This window comes from Zeus faber (genome assembly GCF_960531495.2).
Source record: "Zeus faber genome assembly, chromosome: 20".
Lineage (NCBI taxonomy): Eukaryota > Metazoa > Chordata > Actinopteri > Zeiformes > Zeidae > Zeus > Zeus faber.
Genome location: NC_137207.1, coordinates 14,597,548 through 14,617,322, shown reverse-complemented (window position 1 = coordinate 14,617,322; position 19,775 = coordinate 14,597,548). Strand labels below are relative to the sequence as shown.

Sequence of the window (19,775 nt, the reverse complement as noted above, 5' to 3'; positions counted from 1 at the left end):
AGATTGGCCACATTTAAAAAATAATGTGAACAACCAAACCAAAAAATCAGATCTGAGTACTAAATCCAAATTGAGCACTAACTCAAAATGTACTCCAAAATAAACGTATTTCTTTGTTTGTTTTTTTGGACAAATAAGGCGTTACAAACGTTGACAAAAAACATTCTATAATTCGTATTAAACTCAAAAGATATCAAAAAAACAAGTAAACATTATAAGGAATATTGATAAAGTGGTCAAACTGGCATTGAATCACAGATGGCCTCGAAGCTGCAGAACCATGGACAGCTCCGCAGGCCGTGGCCTTTTGCTTGCAGCGTCCTGGAACTTGGTAGAGTAAAATACATTACATTAACTGTCATAACTTCTACATTGTTATGTTAAGATTCACAGCCCATCCAAGGATTTCCTGACAATTTTACATTTTCACTAAACACTTTAAATCAAAATAACTATTGTCTGACAATTATCTTAAGTTTTATATTTATTTCAGACTGATAATTTGTTAAACAGGCTAGTGTACTTACGCTGCGGTTTCTTCACTTGCATGTCTTTGAGAAAACATTTTTGATACCATGGAAACTGGAAGGAAATTGAATACCTGTATGCCTACATGAATCCGATTGTCTACTATTCATTCTCCGAAAACCTTTAGCTTCATCAATCAATATTTAACCTCATTCTACCCCCCAGCTCCTCCGCTCGGCTTTCTACTCGATTGTTTTCTGTCGATAGTTTTGACGGCCTGAATTTACTCAGTGGGAAAAATAACAAACATGTTAAGATGTGTGTGTGTGTGTGTGTGTGTGTGTGTGTGTGTGTGTGTGTGTGTGTGTGTGTGAGGGGGGATCTATTAAAGGGGAAATGGGAATTGTTGATATGGACATCAGTGGACATATGAGTTGCAAAAAAAATGATACACACAGCCACATAGGCCCCCACAGACACAGGCTCTGACAAAAACATGCAAGAAAACCCACGTACAATCATATGCAAAGGCCCACACACAAACAGACACACACCCTCTAACATACATACACTTACAGAGATATACAGTAGAACCACACTTACAAATCACAATCAAAATTACAAATCAGGCTGAAGTGTCCTTGAGCAACTCCTACTTGCTCCTGATGGTTGCGTCCATCGGTGTATAAATAATTGTAAGTAATTGTAATTTGTGAAATAAATATGCATGACGATCAAACACGTAATAACTGTTGCACACACACATGCAACAACACACATAGAAAAACGCTTACACACCTCAGATCCCCCACACTGATTTTAACTTTTACCACTTCCATCATACAGTTCTCAACTGACAGTGGATTTGACTCAGTGGGGAGCTGAATGATGGAGAACATGAGGCTCAGTGGACTCATCATTAATTCCTAACAAACATAGATAGATAGATAGATAGATAGATAGATAGATAGATAGATAGACAGAAAGACAGAAAGACAGACAGACAGACAGACAGACAGACAGACAGATAGATAGATAGATAGATAGATAGATAGATAGATAGATAGATAGACAGACAGACAGACAGACAGACAGACAGACAGACAGACAGACAGACAAGTGATGTGGGGTACTCACTCTTAACGGTAGCCGTCCTTGTACAGTTGTAGAGAATGGCCAGTTCGCCAAAAACTTTGCCTGGTCCCATAGTGCACAGCTTCATGGATTCCTTGGTTACCTCCACTTTTCCATCTGAATGGAAAGAGAGTGTATAAGAGACGGGGATGACAAACGTTGACACCCTGTGGTTTGCACTTATTATATTCCATTCGGAAATACAACATACAATCTGAAATACAAAACAAGTATTTCTTTCCCCAACATTTTTTCTACCTTTGTTTTTTATTTGAAATGACCTCGTTCATAAAATGTATTCACAATGAGTATGGACCCTTCCTCACACATCTATTACATTTTTTAAATAAAGAAGTTAATCTTAGATCCTTTATTTCCACCACATGGAGTCAGAAAGCAGTGACATTTAAAGCCCCTTTAAACTCACACAGGCCACAAATAGACGTGGACACGGATGGGGCTTTGTATCGATGATTCAACTTTTATGGTATTGACCAAATCATCAGTATCTTCGGTATCATCAGTTTGATACCTAAGTGGTTCATTTCGTCACTATCTGTGAGCCTTAAATCAAACTAATGGTTTGCACAGTAAGAATAAATGTGTAATATAATTTTGTTTTTGTTACAATGGTTTTCTTTTTTAAACTGTGAGTCCTTTAACTGAGCATTTCCAATTAAAAATAAAAATAAAATATAGTATCCGAGTCAAGGTATCGGTACAGTGATTGAAAAGCTCCTGAGGATACTCAGCCCTAGACAGGAACCATGCAGCGAGAGAGGAAACTTTTTTTTATCCCGACAACAAAAAATATCTGAGAACCTTATCACCACGAAAACACAAGCACTTTCCATACCTGCATCAAACAAACAGAAAAGTCCAAGTCCAAGGACAATGAGTGAGGGAGAGAGATGAGGGAGAGGGAGGGAACAAGAAAAAACAAGAACACACTATTTTCCTTCAGGAGTTTCTCTTAAATTAATTGTTTGGGCGATATTGATGCTCTTAAGTGATTTGACTGGAGATTATAATCACGGTAAATATAAATAACAAAATCTTTCAACAAGTGAGAAATATTTGACACAGGCAGATTGTTTTTCTTATCTTATTTTTAACTGTGCTGTCAGCAGGCGGGGCCAGACATGTGACCCTCTTATCCAAGTCACAAGTAAGTCTCAAGTCACTTGGTCCAAATGTCAAGCAAGTCCCAAGTCATTTTTTCCTTGGGCAAGTCAACTCAAGTCACAGGTCGGGTCCTGAGTTAAGGCAAGTCAAGAACAAGTCAAGTCACCTTTTTCTCCAAAGATACTGCAGTCTTACCTGCGGTATCCAGTCTTTATAAAGAGAAAAGACAAGGTATTAGTAGCTGTCTAATAATGACATTATTGGCCAATCTAACCTGTTAAAAAAGTATGACAATGACTTGATGTAATCAAACAAAAACAAATAACTTTATAAAAGCTTATTTATTTGTTATTTTATTCTCAATCAAAAAAATAGTCCCTCCCCAATCACTTTTAAACAAAGACATAATGACAGCCAGACTACTACATCAACTTTGTTACATGCTGCCCCTGTCCATCTGTCTGCCTGTTTGTAGAATATCTCAAAAAGGCCTGAACAGATTTGCACAAATTGATTTGATTGAATGAAATTTTTCAATCTGAAAGTGATGACTCTTGGCACAGTCGCGGCCGCCATGATGACCTGATCTGATCATACAGTGTGTGTGTGCGTGTGTGTGTGTAACCAGCCGGAGGGTAACAAGTGCTTCTCGTTGAAAAATAACTAAACAAATAAAGCTGATATTACGTTAAAAAAATAAAAAAAATAAAAACATTTCAATTTTTTGTTGTTGTTTTTTTTAATCACTTCCGAAACAAATTTGTTTTCCGAGTTTGTAATGAATGAGGCATTTCTTACTGCTGGGATGGCCGTGTCCATGTCTAAACGTGAGTGTGAACAAACATGGATGGATTTATGATGCCTAGTCGGACTTCTGCGCTTATTTTGGTGAGTAACTTAAAAGTAGTATAAAACAGACAAGTACAGGATAAATAATCAATGTTTTTTCGTTTATTACAGATATTTAAAAATTGCGACACATCGGCTGTACAACTGCCGATCCCGATGTCGTCAAAAAAGTCAAATAACGACCAATATCGATCTTTTATACCATTTCTATCACTACGTCGCAAATCAGCAGAACTGCTCTACGGCAATATGTGACGTCATTTGGCGTCACCGCGCTTTACGTTATCTGCACGTGGGAGCAAATTTAAATTTGAGCTGACTCCTAGTTTGTTGACAGTTGTAAACAGACATTATCCTTACGTGTACTCAAAACCATTAATGGCCCAGTCACCTCCAGCAGCCACACACTTTTTGGTTGTGCGTTTTGTTGTGAAAATCTCGTTTAAACTCCCTGTCTGCCCTACAAGGGAAAATACATTATATATACATAAAATGCCCAAAACGTGAGTGTGTGTGTGTGTGTGTGTGTGTGTGTGTGTGTGTGCCTGTTGCTGTACAAGGCTGTATAAGCTGTCTGCTCATATTCAACTAAAATGAAGACAAAGTGGAAGAAAAAGAGAGTGAATGCGGAGAATAAAGCCTGAAACATGGGATGGGAAAAAAAGGGACGGACACAAAAACTGAGGAGGGAAAAACTGAAATGAAAGTGAAGATTGAGAGACGCAAGAAGGGGACGAATGCAACAAAAGTAAAACAGAAAAACAGAATCAAAGAAAATCCAATCGCATAGTTGGAGAGTTGAGGTGAAAGAGAGAAAGATATTGTTAAAGACTAAAATATGTCAGGAAAACAACACGACTATAGAAAGCAAAAGGGCAAAAAAAGAAAAAGCTCTGGTGGAAAATGAAAATTAGTCAGTTACAATGAAAGACGAGAAAAACAACCCAGAATCTGAGCTTCAGCTGAAAACACTTTCTATCCAAGGCCGAAACAGCAGTGGTCAGAAAAAGGAGGAGAAGAGATCATGAGGACACACGGAACCGAAGAAGAAAAAAGACACTAAAACACCTGAGTTCAAAGGTGGAACGGAGGATGACTGGAGAGCTGAAGACTTGAACGATTTGATGACAGAGGAGGTCAACAGATAACTGGACAAAAGCAGAGGGCGAGAGAGCGAGAGAGAGAAAGCACCGTGTTCTAAAATAACCCTTTATCCACCTAAAGTTACTGTTTTGTCAAGGTGCCAGAAAAGTATATCTTCAAAAAGTGTGTTGAAGATACAGTGACTTTTTGTTTCCTACATTTCAAATATAATCACACCGCACTTGTCTTTTCCCTTTCACCACTGTATTTTCACACATTGCGCTTACAGTTATTCCCCAGGAGGGGGAATTTTCCACTGAATACTGAGGCAGATATTTTACTGCAGTGTGGTGAGTTACACCACTACCATAGATTATGCCTTCGAGCCATTGTGACATGCCTCTAAACCAGGACTCTTCCGCAACAGCCTGATTCAATGTGTGTAGCTTTAAATGTGAATGAGCTGCCAAGCCCATGGGGGTCTAAGCACAAGTTCCGGGTTCTGTGAGCCAATGGGGTTTGAGTTTGTTCTGGTTTATCAGTAGACTAAAATCTGTCTCTGAACATATTTGATCCGAGAAATAAGCAATCCAGTTGCTGAATCGTCACTCATATTAGACCGACAAGGCCCAATTTAAAAGGTAGTTCTGACTTTTGTTGCCGCGCTCCAGGCTTGTGGGAGGCACAGACAGTAAATGATGGTCCCACCGGGACCCTGGGGATTTTTTGTTTGAAATAAACAAAAGCACTCCACACTCTTTCTTATTTAATCTTCCTTTTTGGCCCTAACCCTTCAGGGGTCAAGCCTTTCACAGTGTGCTCACTGAAAAATCTGAGTGTTGGAATTTTCGGTTAACGTCTTGACAGCCACTCAAAAGACTTATTTTTTGTTGTTGTTGTTGTTGTTGTTTTTTCTCCTTCTTTTACTTCAACTTCATATTTTCTCCAGGTGTTATAGTAGATTCACGCAACTTGGATGGCTGGGTTAACGAGCATGACAAACAATTGCTGAACGGCTTTTACGCACAAAGTGGCAGCTTGCTGTTTACAGCGGATGCATAATAAGCATGGAGTGAATTCAATCACATCGTACTTCACAACATTCTCCAAGAGTTGAAACCTCTCAAAGCACATTTCAGTTTATGTTTTGTTTTTTTTCTCGTCATAGAGAGCCTTTGGATATACACATATGACCGAAACAAAGAAGCCCAATGCACGGGCTGCTTCTTTGTACAGTGAAACAATTTTGGAGAAAATGAACATCGTTTCAATGGACACAATACCCTGATGATGTGGCCTGGCATATTTGATTGTTGTTATTTTGTTTGTTTCACTCCATGTTTTCGCTTCATAGACCGAGATAAGACTATTAAATCCCCGGTGGGAACAATTCAGCACTTTGCCAGATTACAGGGTGTGGGGCAGTCCCTTTACACCAGGGTGAAAAGTAGTCTGTTGTACGTCATTTAACAATACTTTGCAAAAGAAAATCAATAAACCCTTCAATGGAAAATAAAAATTAAAATGTTTTTGTTCTTTAATGGCCGTACAGAGCCAATAATGTACATGTAGTTATTAAGTTGGCCCCAAAAAGGAAAATGTTCGCCAGCTTTAAACCACGGAAGGAGAGATCATCATGGCGTTTATAACCTTGCGACCATTTGTGAAAATGTGCAGAAATAATAGAAAGTAGACAAAGCCCTGTAGACATACTTTTCTCGGCATGCAACACGTGCGTGCACAGGGACGATGATTTGAAGTGGATCAGTGCCTGGTTTAAACCCGGCCTAACAGAAACACAAATCCATAGAGACTCGGAGAGAGGGGCAGGGGACAAGCAATCGGAACAAAAACCAAGTGAAGGAGAGGAAGCGAGAGGAAGGAAAAGAAGCAAAGAAGAAAGGATGGAATGAAGGACAGGAGGGAAGAATGCCTCAAACAAAGACTCAACTGGACTCATGTAATCGCGAAAGAGATGGACTGAGAGGAAACAGCATGACATGTAATGAGCTCCACGGTCATTGACTGGCCTTCTCTCAAACATAGACACACACACACACCGAGAGAGATCATTTTATACAGATCTCTGTCGTTCAGTGACAGCTTCTTCTGACGACAATATCAACATAATTTGCGCGTGTGTGTGTGTGTGTGTGTGTGAATGAGAGAGATGGAATGCCCCTGAGAGAGACAGAGACCGCTACACAGGCTGATGTAACGACTGAGATTTGAGCTAAACACGAACCGCCTTCATCTCTCACGCTCCGATACCTACATCTTTCTTTTGATACCTATGCCTGTCTTACTCTCTCTCCCTCTCTCTCATGCTGTCCGTCTGTCTTCATTCTGTCTGCATTCTACCGAGTACCGATTCAGAGCCACTACTATTAATAAACAGTTTTGAGCACCACATTGGGTGAATATAATATAATCATAGTCATATTGCCTGTTTTTCTCCATAAGAGACATCATGTTTCCATGAACCAAAAAAAGAAGAATCTTCCCAATCAGCAGCTTCTAGCTTCTGGCAATCAAGGAAGGGGAGATCTCACCTGGAATTTGATATAGCTTTTACTATTGCATTTTTGTATTGGCGATAGACGTTGATACCCTTAAGCCTGGTACTGGTATCTGTGCCTCCCTAATATTTACATTGGTACTTTGTCAGAAAAGACATTTTTAAAATAACAGCCATTGACGAAAGACATGAACCATACACTATGTCATGATGCGAACGCTCTGAGAAGATCGTAGGAAAAGAAAATGTCATTACTGTCTCTCTCTCCCTCGATTCTCAACACTGTTATCCATAATGAGTTAAATTGAGTGTGGGGCCCTCCAGTTCATTAATATTACAGAACTGGCATAAGTAGTTGTGCTGTATGAATGAACTTCAGAAAGACATGAGAAAATACACAACGTTTCTCTCCTGGGGGACTGTTTCTCTACTTCTTTCTCTTTTCGTCAGTCTCTCTTTCGGCCTCTCTCGCTCTGTCACTGTTACTCGTACTGTGCTGGCTTATTGCACAGATGTTTCATCCAAACAAGTATTCCTCAGTGTTTTGTCATAGGAATCAGTGACCCATCTCTATGGCTCCTGTCATTTGCCATAAGGAAAACAAAACAAAGAGCGAGACACAACATCCAGCTGCGCACCCAAACCCATTCGTGCGCTCACTTTGGCCTGATCTCTCCACTGCGGATGGACCTTGTTCCCAGGCCAGCTCATCTACAAAGGAGAACGCCTGGAACGCATCACCACGCCCCCCCCCCGTGCATTCTCATTGGTCCGTTGAGTTGTTCATCGAACTGTCAGAAATTCCCTGTTTGACAATGTGTCATTTTAAACAAAGACGTAGTAGTGCCTCGGAAAGACCAAACGTTACGAATTGTGGAGGTTTGGGGCATCGATTTGTTTAATACTGCATCATTATGCTGCATGTTACAATGCAACTCTGTTTGTCTGTTTCTCTCATTTCCCATGGAAACAATGGAAACACGGCTGTGTCAGACGAAACCAAAGTATTCTTAGTAGTAGTATTTATTCTTAGCTAGTTCAAGAAAACCAGTTTACTGCCGCGACACTCTGATTGGATCATTCCAACGGCAAGAGCAAAAACATTCCAGCCTTTTGCGACGTGCATGCTGTGCATTCACGTACAGCAATGACAATAAAAAGATTTGATCACGCAGCCTTAGTTTTGGACTGAAGTCATGACACTGCTTTCAAGCTTTTTTTTTTTTTTTTTTTACAACCAATCTGGAATTGTGGCGTTAAAGAAAATGAAAATAATGTATCTCCAAAATGGGTGTGTCAAAGACATGTGATTGAGAAATGTGATTTTAGATCCAAACCCAAAAAAAAACAAAACAAACGGGGAGACCAAAGGGGAAGGCTGAGAGACAAAGATTACAGACAGATAGATGCACAAAACTCGAGCAGAAACAGAAATAACACCTGAAACAGTGAACCAAGAAACAGAACGGCTGCCAGCAAAACAAATATATAAAATATAGATAAGACAGAGAGAAGGAGAAGGAAAAGAAGAACATAATTGGAGAGACACAGATTCAGAGAAAGAGAGCGAAAGGAGTTTGGATCGACAGAGACCTGGAGGCAGAGGGAGACAGAAGGAGAGACAGCATGAGAGAGACAGAAAGATAGCAAGCAAGAAAGAGCGAGACAGACAGAGAGAGAGAGAGAGAGAGAGAGAGAGAGAGAGAGAGAGAGAGAGAGAGAGAGAGAGAGAGAATGCTATTCAAGCATAAATCAATAGGTTCTGGACCAGAGAGGAGCGTTGGAAGGAAGGTGGGAATGACAGGCCGACCTGTCAATCGAACCCTAGATATTTAACCACTGGAAACAGCTGTCAAAAAAGGAGATTCCTCAGTCAATGTCAAGTCAAATTAACTCCTGGGAGGAGTTTTGGAGTTTCCTCTGAATTCCTCTGAGTTTTCTCTGAATAAAGAATGCAATCCCCATGATCTTGGCTCCCGTCACAACTTCTTAGCTACTGCACTTGTGACTGCTTGTAAGGGCTGGGCGATATAATGATGATCATTTTCACAATAAAATGTTCCGCGATAACGATGATACCTTTATGAGATGTGAGTGAGATCGTTTTTTGAGTTTTTCCATTTTCCACTACTCCTTTACACGACGCGACACGAACATGTGACACGAGCAGCCAATCGTACGGGAGGTGCGCGTCGGCGCCGGGGGGTGGGCCCCACCCGGGGGGGCCCCCCGGCGCCGACGCGGCAGCTCTTCCTCCAGCACCACCTTGAACTCCAGCTCGACCTCCTCCCAACCCGAGCCCGGCGCGGCCCCCATCCCCGCGAAAGCAGAGCGATTGTCCCCGCCAAAGCAGAGCGATTAAAGGAAGACTCGCGATTTTCAGTGACGTCTGGTCTGAGAGAGTCCCTCGGTCCACTCCGAACATCCCCGCATTTTCTGGAACTGTTCGGATTGTTCTCAGACAACAATGATGATTATATTATAAGTTTAAATGTATCTAATATATATTCATTTATTTATATGTAATACATTTATTTATCTTTTTTGTTTACATATTTATAATTTTTTTTTTTTGGAATTAGGTGTTTATTGCCTATCTGATGCCTCACTGAAGATGCTGTTTGCTTATGTTTGTTTCATTATCATCACCTCCGATACTGGTAGGTGAAGAGTGTGCACGTAGAGGCTTTACACTTAATGAAAAATATGAATACATTAGTGGCTGGACGGGGGCATTCATTGCCAGTTTCCCAGCAGGTATCTGTGGAAATGCACGGCTGCAAAGATGGCAGATGCGGCAAAAAAAAACAAGCACACCGGGAGAAACAGTAACAAGTAAAGAAAACACACACCCACACCCCCGCCCCCACACCCACACCCACACACACCTGTGTGTCTGCACTATGGCATTTCTGAGCAGAGATTCATGCGGTCATGCCTATACAAAAGCACACAAATAATATATGCAAATGCATTTGCACACACATAAACAGGTACTAACACCAGTGTTCCGCTATCCAGTAATTGCCGGATTTTGACCGCGAAAATGTGTTGAAGTCCGACATTTTCTGAGATCGCTCCGGTCATTATGTGCGGTGAAAATAATTCCCTCCAAGCACAATTATAATTTGTGCTGGGTGGATCATTTTGTCTGCAGATCTGTTTATTTCCGCACTCGGCAAGTTGCAACGGGAAGCCAATCATTTTGGAAGATCTGAAGCTGATCTGAAAGATTCACCTCTGACCAATCACGTTTGTTGATACAGAACTAAGCCCCGCCCCCTCGCTCATGGACAGGTTGCGGTTGTCAACACACACACACACACACACACACACACACACACACACACACACACACACACACACACACACACACACACACACACACACACACACACACACACACACACACACACACACACACACACACACACACACACACACATTTTCTTTGGATATTTAAGTTCCAACCCAAAGCAGACGGTAAATATTCATTGTGTAAAATATGTAGACGTCCCGACGAAGACGGGACACCAAAAACTTTATTATTTATTTAGACCTACTTGCCAAGTTTTTTTATTTTGTTTTTGATATGATCAAAATTTTATTTTAGTGTTAATTAAAGCGGCTGCACTTGTGACTTATTGTTCACAAACGGAAATTATGTGATTTCAAGTCGTAATATTCGTAATTTTTATGTATTTCTTTTTAAACCAGCGTTTACTGATGGAACATTTATTTTTAATATTTGATAAAAAATATTATACATCTACATGCCTTGATGATGTCATTCTCCATATAGCCTGCCTATCAATTGCTTTTAAGCTAAAAAACACGTTGAGCGGCAACAGTTCCTTCTCACAGAAACTCTGACAAACACGTAAACACGTTTGTGTGAAAATGTGTAGTTGTGCAAAGGAATATGTGCAAAGGCACACACATTTGGATGAACAAGCATTTGTATGTGCAGAAGGACCTGCACACAAAGGCACGCAGACGTACACACCGACACACACACACACACACACACACACACACACACACACACACACACACACACACACACACACACACATACACAGTGGCACACGCAAGTGTTTAGCTCCTCATGTTGTGAGGCTCTCCGCTGTGCATCTTTGTCAGCAGAGGAGAAGTTGAGCACCCACAGAGACTGCCGCTGTGAGGCAGAGAAAAGGCTATAAAACAGAGATGGTGGGGGAGAGAGAGCGAGATGGGGGGAGAGAGAGAGAGAGAGAGAGGGAGGGAGAGAGAGAGAGCGAGAGAGGGAGAGAGAGAGAGAGAAAGAGAGAAAGAAAGAATGAAAGCCTAACGGAACAATGATCAGATAATGACCCGGGAAAAGACAGAAAAAGAGAAACGGAAATAAAGAGGGAGCAAAACGAGAATGACAGAGCAAGAGAGACAAGAGTAAATGAGAGTGAAAAAGAAAGAAAGAGAGAGAGCTAGAGAGAGAGAGAGAGAGGGAGGGGGGTGACAAACTTGGAATGGCGTACAGACGTGGGAAAAGTACTAAATTTAGGAGGCTCAATGTTCACACTAGCTATGCCACACAAACACACAGGATTTGTCTGAGGAAATAAAAACTTTTCCTCAAGCACACTATAGTAAACAAATAGGTATATATCCTGCTATTAGCTATTCAATCAATCAATACCTTTTTGGTATTCTCTTAAAGATCAACAATATGGTTTGATGCTGAATGGTGTGAACAGTAGCCTGCTACAAGCGAGGTAAGGTAATTACAAGATCATTCAGCATTTAGCCATTGCAATCCTCATATGGAACATAGTAGCTCCAAAAAAAAAGGGTAATCAATGACAATATATTATGACATGAATTGAAACTTATTGACGCATTCTTGAACTCTGAAGAAATGGGAATGTGAACGGTTGGGGCGGGCGCAAAGGATGTGACATTTCTCCTGAGGATGAGACTTAATTTAATAATTTTCTGCAAGATTCTGGTCATTTACAGTATAGTTGGAAAACAGAAAAAATTCCACAAATTCCAACATATTCAAGCGTAACAATTGATCTGAGTTGAAAGATTTTTACACATCACTGTATATCGATCAGCCACAACATTAAAACCAACACTAATAACCACCAATATAGTGTAGCTCCCCCTTGTGCCACCAAAACAGCTCTGACCCATCGAGGCATGGACTCCACAAGACCTCTGAAGGTGTCCTGTGGTATCTGGCACCAAGACGTTAGCAGCAGATCCTTTAAGTCCTGTAATACCCCTTTCCCACTGCGCCAAAAACCTGGTAACACCCGCGAACGTCCAGCATTTGTCACCAGTGGGTAAGGAAAAACCCGGGTCTCAGACAATAGACGTGTTTTAATTTTGGCCCCTTTACCTGCGTGATGCGACGTGCGTTGGAGTTCTGGACGTTGGCGCGTTAATAGACAGGAATATCCGTGTATCATTCCATCATTTCATACCCCATTTAGAATCCAAAATCAAAATCAGAAGTTATCAACTCCCCCCCCCCCCCACATGGGGTCCGGGAAATGTCATGAGTGTGGGGATCACTCCGTGGCGACCACAGCGGACAACCCCCACGCTCCCCGCCGGGCTCCGAGCCACTCCAGCACCGCCCCAAGTCTCCCAACCGGAGGAGCGTCTCCGTTCCCTGCCACTGAAGGACCGGTGTGCTCTTAAATTGCCCCGGACACCAATCTCCCTTATTTAAAAAAAAAGAATAAGGACCCCCTGTCCTGTGCCTCGTTTCCTCCCATCAGCCTGTTGAATGTAGACTTTAAATGACTATCCAAACTCTTAGATTTGCGCCTTGAGTCTACACTTCCACCTTTCATCTCCCCTGATCAAACAGGTTTCATTAGGAATAGACATTGCTTTTTCTAAATTGAAGATGGTTATTCAATACAATTTATAATCCATCCATCTAACTCCATAAGCATTAACATCATTGGACGCTGAAAAGGCTTTTGATCGCGTGGAGTGGGACTCTCTCTTTCATAAATTTGGCTTTGGCAAAACGTTTATTACCTGGGTTAAACCACTCTATTCCTCTGCTCAAGCCTCAGAGCAAGTATGACTCAGTCAGAATACATTCCTCACCATGGGTCCATCAGACACCCGATGTTCGCCGTCGCTGTTGAGCCCCTCGCCATCGCGCTTGGCTCTGTCCCCCGCACCCCTGGGCTGACCAGGAATGGCACAGAACAGAGGGTCTCTCTTTATGCCGACGACCATCTTCTATACATTTCAAACTTATCTGTATGTGTCGCTGCTGCACTTGCCACGCTGAAAGCATTCAGTTTCATATCAGGAGATTAACTTAATCTCTGTAAAAGTGAACTTTCCTCTAAAAATAACCGCACATAAATACCCTTTACATAACTTCCTCCATTTGAAATATCTCGGCATAGTAATACATATTTTGGAATTCAAGTTACATGCAAATTTAAAAACCTCTATGAGGTTAAATTTGACATCTTATTTAGACTTTGAACACTGGTCACTGCTCCGACTAAATATATCTGCGAGGATCAACTCTGTAAAAATAACCACTCTCCCAAAGTTCTCCTAACTATTTCAGTGTTTACCTGTTTTCCTCCCTCAAGCGAGTTTTAGGAAAATTTACCTAATTTTGGAGTTTATTTGGAACAAAAACCCTGAGACTACGTAAGGACTTTTCCAGAGATCAAAGCCTCTTGGAGGAATGGCCTTGCCAAACTTTAGCTTTTATTACTGGGCTACTTACCTTAGAATTTGACAGTATTGGCTCAGATCTGACTTCAGTCTCATTCCATGTAAAGTTGTTCACCACACTCATTGGATGAAAGTTTGACTATGCAAATTATATTTTTCTCTGATTTTCTTAAATAGTCGATGCAAATGACAGTCAGTATAATTTTCAAGTCATCAACCATTAGGGTATAATTCTAATGTTATTGAACAAACCTCCCAATGATAACAGTATTTTTTTCAAAAATAAAAAACTCAAAATGCACTGTTCCAAATTATTATGCACAACAGAGTTTCTAAACATTTTATAGGCTGTAAAGAACTGAAAATGGTCATTTGTTGAATTTGCAGCACTAGGAGGTCATATTTACTTAAATCAAAAGCTATTTCAATCAAAAACATCTTAACAGGCCAAGTTACATGTTAACATAGGACCCCTTCTTTCATATCACCTTCACAATTCTTGCATCCATTGAACGTGTGAGTTTTTGGAGAGTTTCTGCTTGAATTTCTTTGCAGGATGTCAGAATAGCCTCCCAGAGCTGCTGTTTTGATGCAAACTGCCTCCCACCCTCATAGATCTTTTGCTTGAGGATGCTCCAAAGGTTCTCAATAGGGTTGAGGTCAGGGGAGGATGAGGGCCACACCATGAGTTTCTCTCCTTTTATGCCCATAGCAGCCTCTGACACAGAGGTATTCTTTGCAGCATGAGATGGTGCATTGTCAGGCATGAAGATGATTTTGCTATGGAAGGCACGGTTCTTCTTTTTGTACCATGGAAGAAAGTGGTCAGTCAGAAACTCTATATACTTTGCCGAGGTCATTTTCACACCTTCAGGGACCCTATAGGGGCCTAGCAGCTCTCTCCCCATGATTCCGGCCCAAAACATGACTCCGCCACCTCCTTGCTGACGTGGCAGCCTTGTTGGGACATGGTGGCCATCCACCAACCATCCACTACTCCATCCATCTAGACCATCCAGGGTTGCATGGCACTCATCAGTAAACAAGACTGTTTGAAAATGAGTCTTCATGTATTTCTGGGCCCACTGCAACTGTTTCTGCTTGTGAGCATTGGTTAGGAGTGGCCCAATAGTAGGTTTATGCACAACTGCAAGCATCTGGAGGATCCTTCACCTTGAGGTTGGTGGGACTCCAGAGGCACCAGCAGCTTCAAATACCTGTTTGCTGCTTTGTGATGGCATTTTAGCAGCTGCTCTCTTAATCCCATAAATTTGTCTTCCTCATTATGCCTTTATCTGCAGGAACGCGTCTATGCACTGAATCAGCCACAAATCTCTTCACAGTACGATGATCACGCTTAAGTTTTCGTGAAATATCTCATGTTTTCATACCTTGTCCAAGGCATTGCACTACTTGATGCTTTTCAGCAGCAAAGAGATCCTTTTTCTTTTCCATATTGCTTGAAACCTGTGGCCTGCTTAATAATGTGGAACGTCCTTCTTAAGTAGTTTTCCTTTAATGGGGCTCACCTGGCAAACTAATTATCACAGGTGTCTGAGATTGATTTCAGTGATCCAAAGAGCCCTGAGACACAATACCATCCATGAGTTTAATTGAAAAACAAAAAATGTAATGTTTAAATGTTTACACTTAAATCCAATTTGCATAATAATTTGGAATGCAGTGTGTGTTTTGGTCGTGTACATCTCTGCGTCACTACTTGACTGACATTTTCACTACTTTGACGGAGGTAACCGGGACAGTTATCGCGCCTAATACCATTACTGCTTTGTTCGGCATCCCTCAGCTGCTTTTGCGTGGCCCCAAGCAGATCTGACAGCTTTTATAACATTATTTGCGGAGAGTGTAAAACTAATGGGATGGAAATCACAAACACCTCCTTCTCACGCTTTGGATAAAATACATTTTCAATTACAGCTTGAAAAAATCTGACATACATGAAAAGGCTTTTCCAAGAAATTTTAAAAGGCGTGGGGGCATTTCTTTGCCTACACAGAGGACGTGACCTTCCAAGTTACCCTCGATTAAGATTCCATTTGATCTTATTTACTTCTATTTATTTATTTATTGTTTGTTTCTATTCAGATCTGAAGGGTGAGTTTATTATATTTACTGTGTACTGTCTTTCAAGCTGACTGTTTGTGTTGTGTTTTCCTTGTAGTTGCTACGTATTGTATGTATACATGTTGGTTTTTTTCTACTGTACTACTATAACATGATAATGTTACTGTTAATCTAGTATAAAAAAAAATAATAAACAAAGTTCATAAAAATAAATGGGAATGTCGGTCTTTTAGGTGCCTGGTGGGGTCCGATATGTTTCTCCTTTCATTTGAAATGTTCAATGGCACCGCTTGAAGACGAGTTTCTGAGACTCGCTGATCATCCTTTGATCATTTAAAGATTAAACTGGAAAAGCTTCAACTCATCTTTTATTATCACACACACACCACAACACATGCATTACGTGCAGCTCCGGCTGACACACACACATGAAGATGGAGGCCGTGACTTTTCCGGATTTTTCCCCATCGAGGCTTGCCTTTCCTCCGGGGTGCAGGCCAGGAGGGGTGGGCAGCTTACAATACAGCGCCCGGGGAACAACTTCAACGTTTAGTGGCGGTTCTTACGATGATATATGGAGGAAAGCTCATGTGAGCACGGAGAGAACATGCAAACTCCACACAGAAAGGCCTCTCCTCAGGAGATAACTCTCCCGTGTGTGAGGCAGCAGTGCAATGCACTGTGTGGGTGTCCATCAAATGCAAAATGCTTGCACACAAGACACTTTTGCGTTGGATGAGTGTCAGAGTGTATTAACACCTAGCTCATTTGGAGCATTTGTTACGATTCCTGGAGCGTTTACACCCCTAGATTGGTTCTTTTGGGCATAATGTGAACACAGAAATCCTATGCATGTTGGGACGCTTTCGTTTATCAGCGGGGCTGTATGGAGGTGGCTCCAAGGTGCCGCCTGTAATGCGACACGCACGCACGCACGCACAGACACACGCACACACAAATAGCGCAGAGGAGAGAGGAGCACAGAGGAGGCACGGACACACAGGACGTAGCCTTGACGCTCGCTCAGATTGAATATGTTGTTCACATACCGAACACGGGTACAGTATATCAACCACAGAATAGCAACAAAAACAACCGCAAACACACACCGCTGATGATCCATTTCCGGTTAACCCAACGGGGGGGATTTTGTCCGGGAGTAGCTTCCGGAAATCCTACGAAACTTCCCAGAACAGTCCGACCAATCACAAAACAGTTTGCGTTGCCGTTTGTTTACAAGTTTTGGTCCGCTTTTAAGCGTTGCAGTGGAACATGTACGGAACCAAGGTCCAAGTGCAACATTGCAACATATTCTTCACTGAATCTCAAAAAAGCTAACGAACTACAGGTCTGAATACACCGACACATGCATGCTATTGCTGAGGCCATACAACAGTCTTCCATCGACAAACTGCATAGCAATATATGGACATAATATCAATATTTGTGATATGAGACAAGATATCGCATGAGATTCATCATAATTAATAAGCATAACAGTAAAGTACTGAAGTTCTCTGAAATGAATAGACTGTTCTAGCGGTTCTTATCAATGCTTCTTGTCTTAGATTTGTCAAAACTTGTTCTCGTGTTATCTATCACTTTTTCACACACACACACACACACACACACACACACACACACACACACACACACACACACACACACACACACACACACACACACACACACACACACACACACACACACACACACACACACACACACACCAACAGTGCTTTGAAGCCATCCTCCACTTCAATCAATCCACCTCTCCAACTCAATTGTTGAATTCCATCATGTAAGAGCGTGTGTGTCTGTGTGTGCGTTCAGGTTCACAATGTTCTGACTTAGCGACAAAATCTCAGACAGCTTAAATCTCGAGGAACTGCAATATTAATAAATAAGAACACTCCTTTCATCTCATCCCACATTTCCTCTGATCTACTTGGTAGGTTTGTTGTGGTTACTACCACCATTTTGAGTTACTGGGTTCCATTAGCCAGGGCTTGACATTAAGCTTTTCAAGCTACTTGCCCTTCAGGCAATGTCAAAGTTGTGAGTGTTAAGCACTTAATTTCCTGCATTCTGGTGATTTTTTATGCACCAGCTTGTGGCTTTTCTGCATCAATTTATGTTGGAAATATCTTTATTTATGTAAAGTAAAACACAAAACTGTTTTTTATTGGGGGTTGACAAATGCACACGTTCTAAATATTGAGGGGGACAACAACAATAACTATTTAGAGGTATAGATCTCTCCAGTGAACATAGCAAAATGAGAAGTCTTACTGGACCATTCAGATGCTCTTTACTCCGTAAGAAGACAATGGAGCAAGAAAAATATTGGGAATATAACATTAAGTGAACATATTGTAAAATATATCATATTTTATTCATTCCCAGCACACTGGCTGTGGCTTGCCCTTCTTTTCAACATCTTTATGCATCCCTTCCTGACTTGAATACTCATAACCGAATTATGGGTGGGGACAAACTAGAGAGGTAATCTAATAAAAACAACCATCACTGACAAAATCTGCCCAATTAATTTGATCTTTCCTTAATACCTATAAAATCACTGACATCATCTCGTAGTTAGATACTATTCCGTCCTGTTCACCATTCATGAAGTCATGTTGATTATTTTCTTATTGGCTGTAAACTTCTCCTTTCAGTTAGGCGGTGTGAGCAAGAGGCCATAGTAATTTTAGACAATGCCCCCCCGCACTTAATGCCGCTAGCATTTTTGAACAAAGACATGCCCAGAACTGCGCGCTTTAATTATTTTTGAGTGGCAGACCAATCCTTCACAGACTTTATCACTTCCCGGATTTAATTCTTTCTCGCAACAAATAACACAGGAGACTGAGCTCTAAAAGCCTATCTTCGTAGCCAAAATAATTCCTACAGAGCTGTTACGACGGCAAAAGACGAGTAGAACAAATCTCTGGCATCACTGATCAGATCTTAGATTTAGGTGTTATTCTGTATCTCCCACTCCCGCCCTGTACAAAGAAAGATGAGAACTTCAAACAGAATTCGACGTGCTATGGACCAATGAAAAAGCACGGATATTATTACGAGCCCATCACAGGTCTTATGAACATGGTGAGATAGCTGGGAGGCTTCTGGCTTTGCAAATCAGACAATCAGCGGCTTCAAGGAATGATAACTGAAATTCTAACTAAGTCAGGACAAACAACTGTTGATCATCAGGGTATAAACAAGGAATTCAAACGATTCTACGCTTGTTTACATTCCTCGGCGTGAGAGGGCAACACACTTTAATAGATGACTTTTTCCAGTGAATTGAATATAACAATGATATCTGCAGGAGATAAAGCACAACTTGAAGAACCCTTTTCTCTTGAAGAATTGAAGCATTCCATAAAGAGCAGGCCGAGTTCGAAAGCCCCGGGACCTGACAATTTTAGTTTGGAGTTCTGTAAATCTTTTTCCGGTGTTGATTTCCCCTCGACTGCTTGATATTTTTTAACAAATCGTTCAATGCCAATACACTTCCCCCAACTTTTTACCTGGCCTGCATCTCTATTTTGCTTAGGCGTGATAAAGACCCACTGAACCCGGAATCCTTCAGACCCCTCAGCCTTTTGGATGTGGACACAAAACACTGGCCACCTGGCAAGAAAAAGTCCTTCCCATCAAACTGGCTTTATTAAGAATAGAATTTTATTTTCAAACCTTCGTAGACCTTTCGATATTATGTACTCTTCTAGTCCAAACCCCCGATGCCCAGAGGTGCTCATTTCATTACATGCTGAAAAAGCGTTTGATTTTCTTCGGTCTC

The 19,775-nt window shown here is 41.3% G+C and overlaps 1 protein-coding gene across 2 annotated transcripts in view; it reads right to left on the bottom strand.

Moving 5' to 3' along the window:
- The window catches only part of prkg1 (protein kinase cGMP-dependent 1), a gene marked incomplete at its 5' end in the record, with an annotated part of 210,663 nt that overhangs the window by 129,521 nt on the left and 61,367 nt on the right, over nucleotides 1-19,775 (bottom strand). For both annotated transcript variants that reach the window (XM_080020933.1, XM_080020932.1), the window contains one exon: nucleotides 1,606-1,719. In XM_080020933.1, the coding sequence (XP_079877059.1) occupies nucleotides 1,606-1,719 (114 nt within the window). The remainder of the gene's footprint in view (nucleotides 1-1,605; nucleotides 1,720-19,775) is intronic.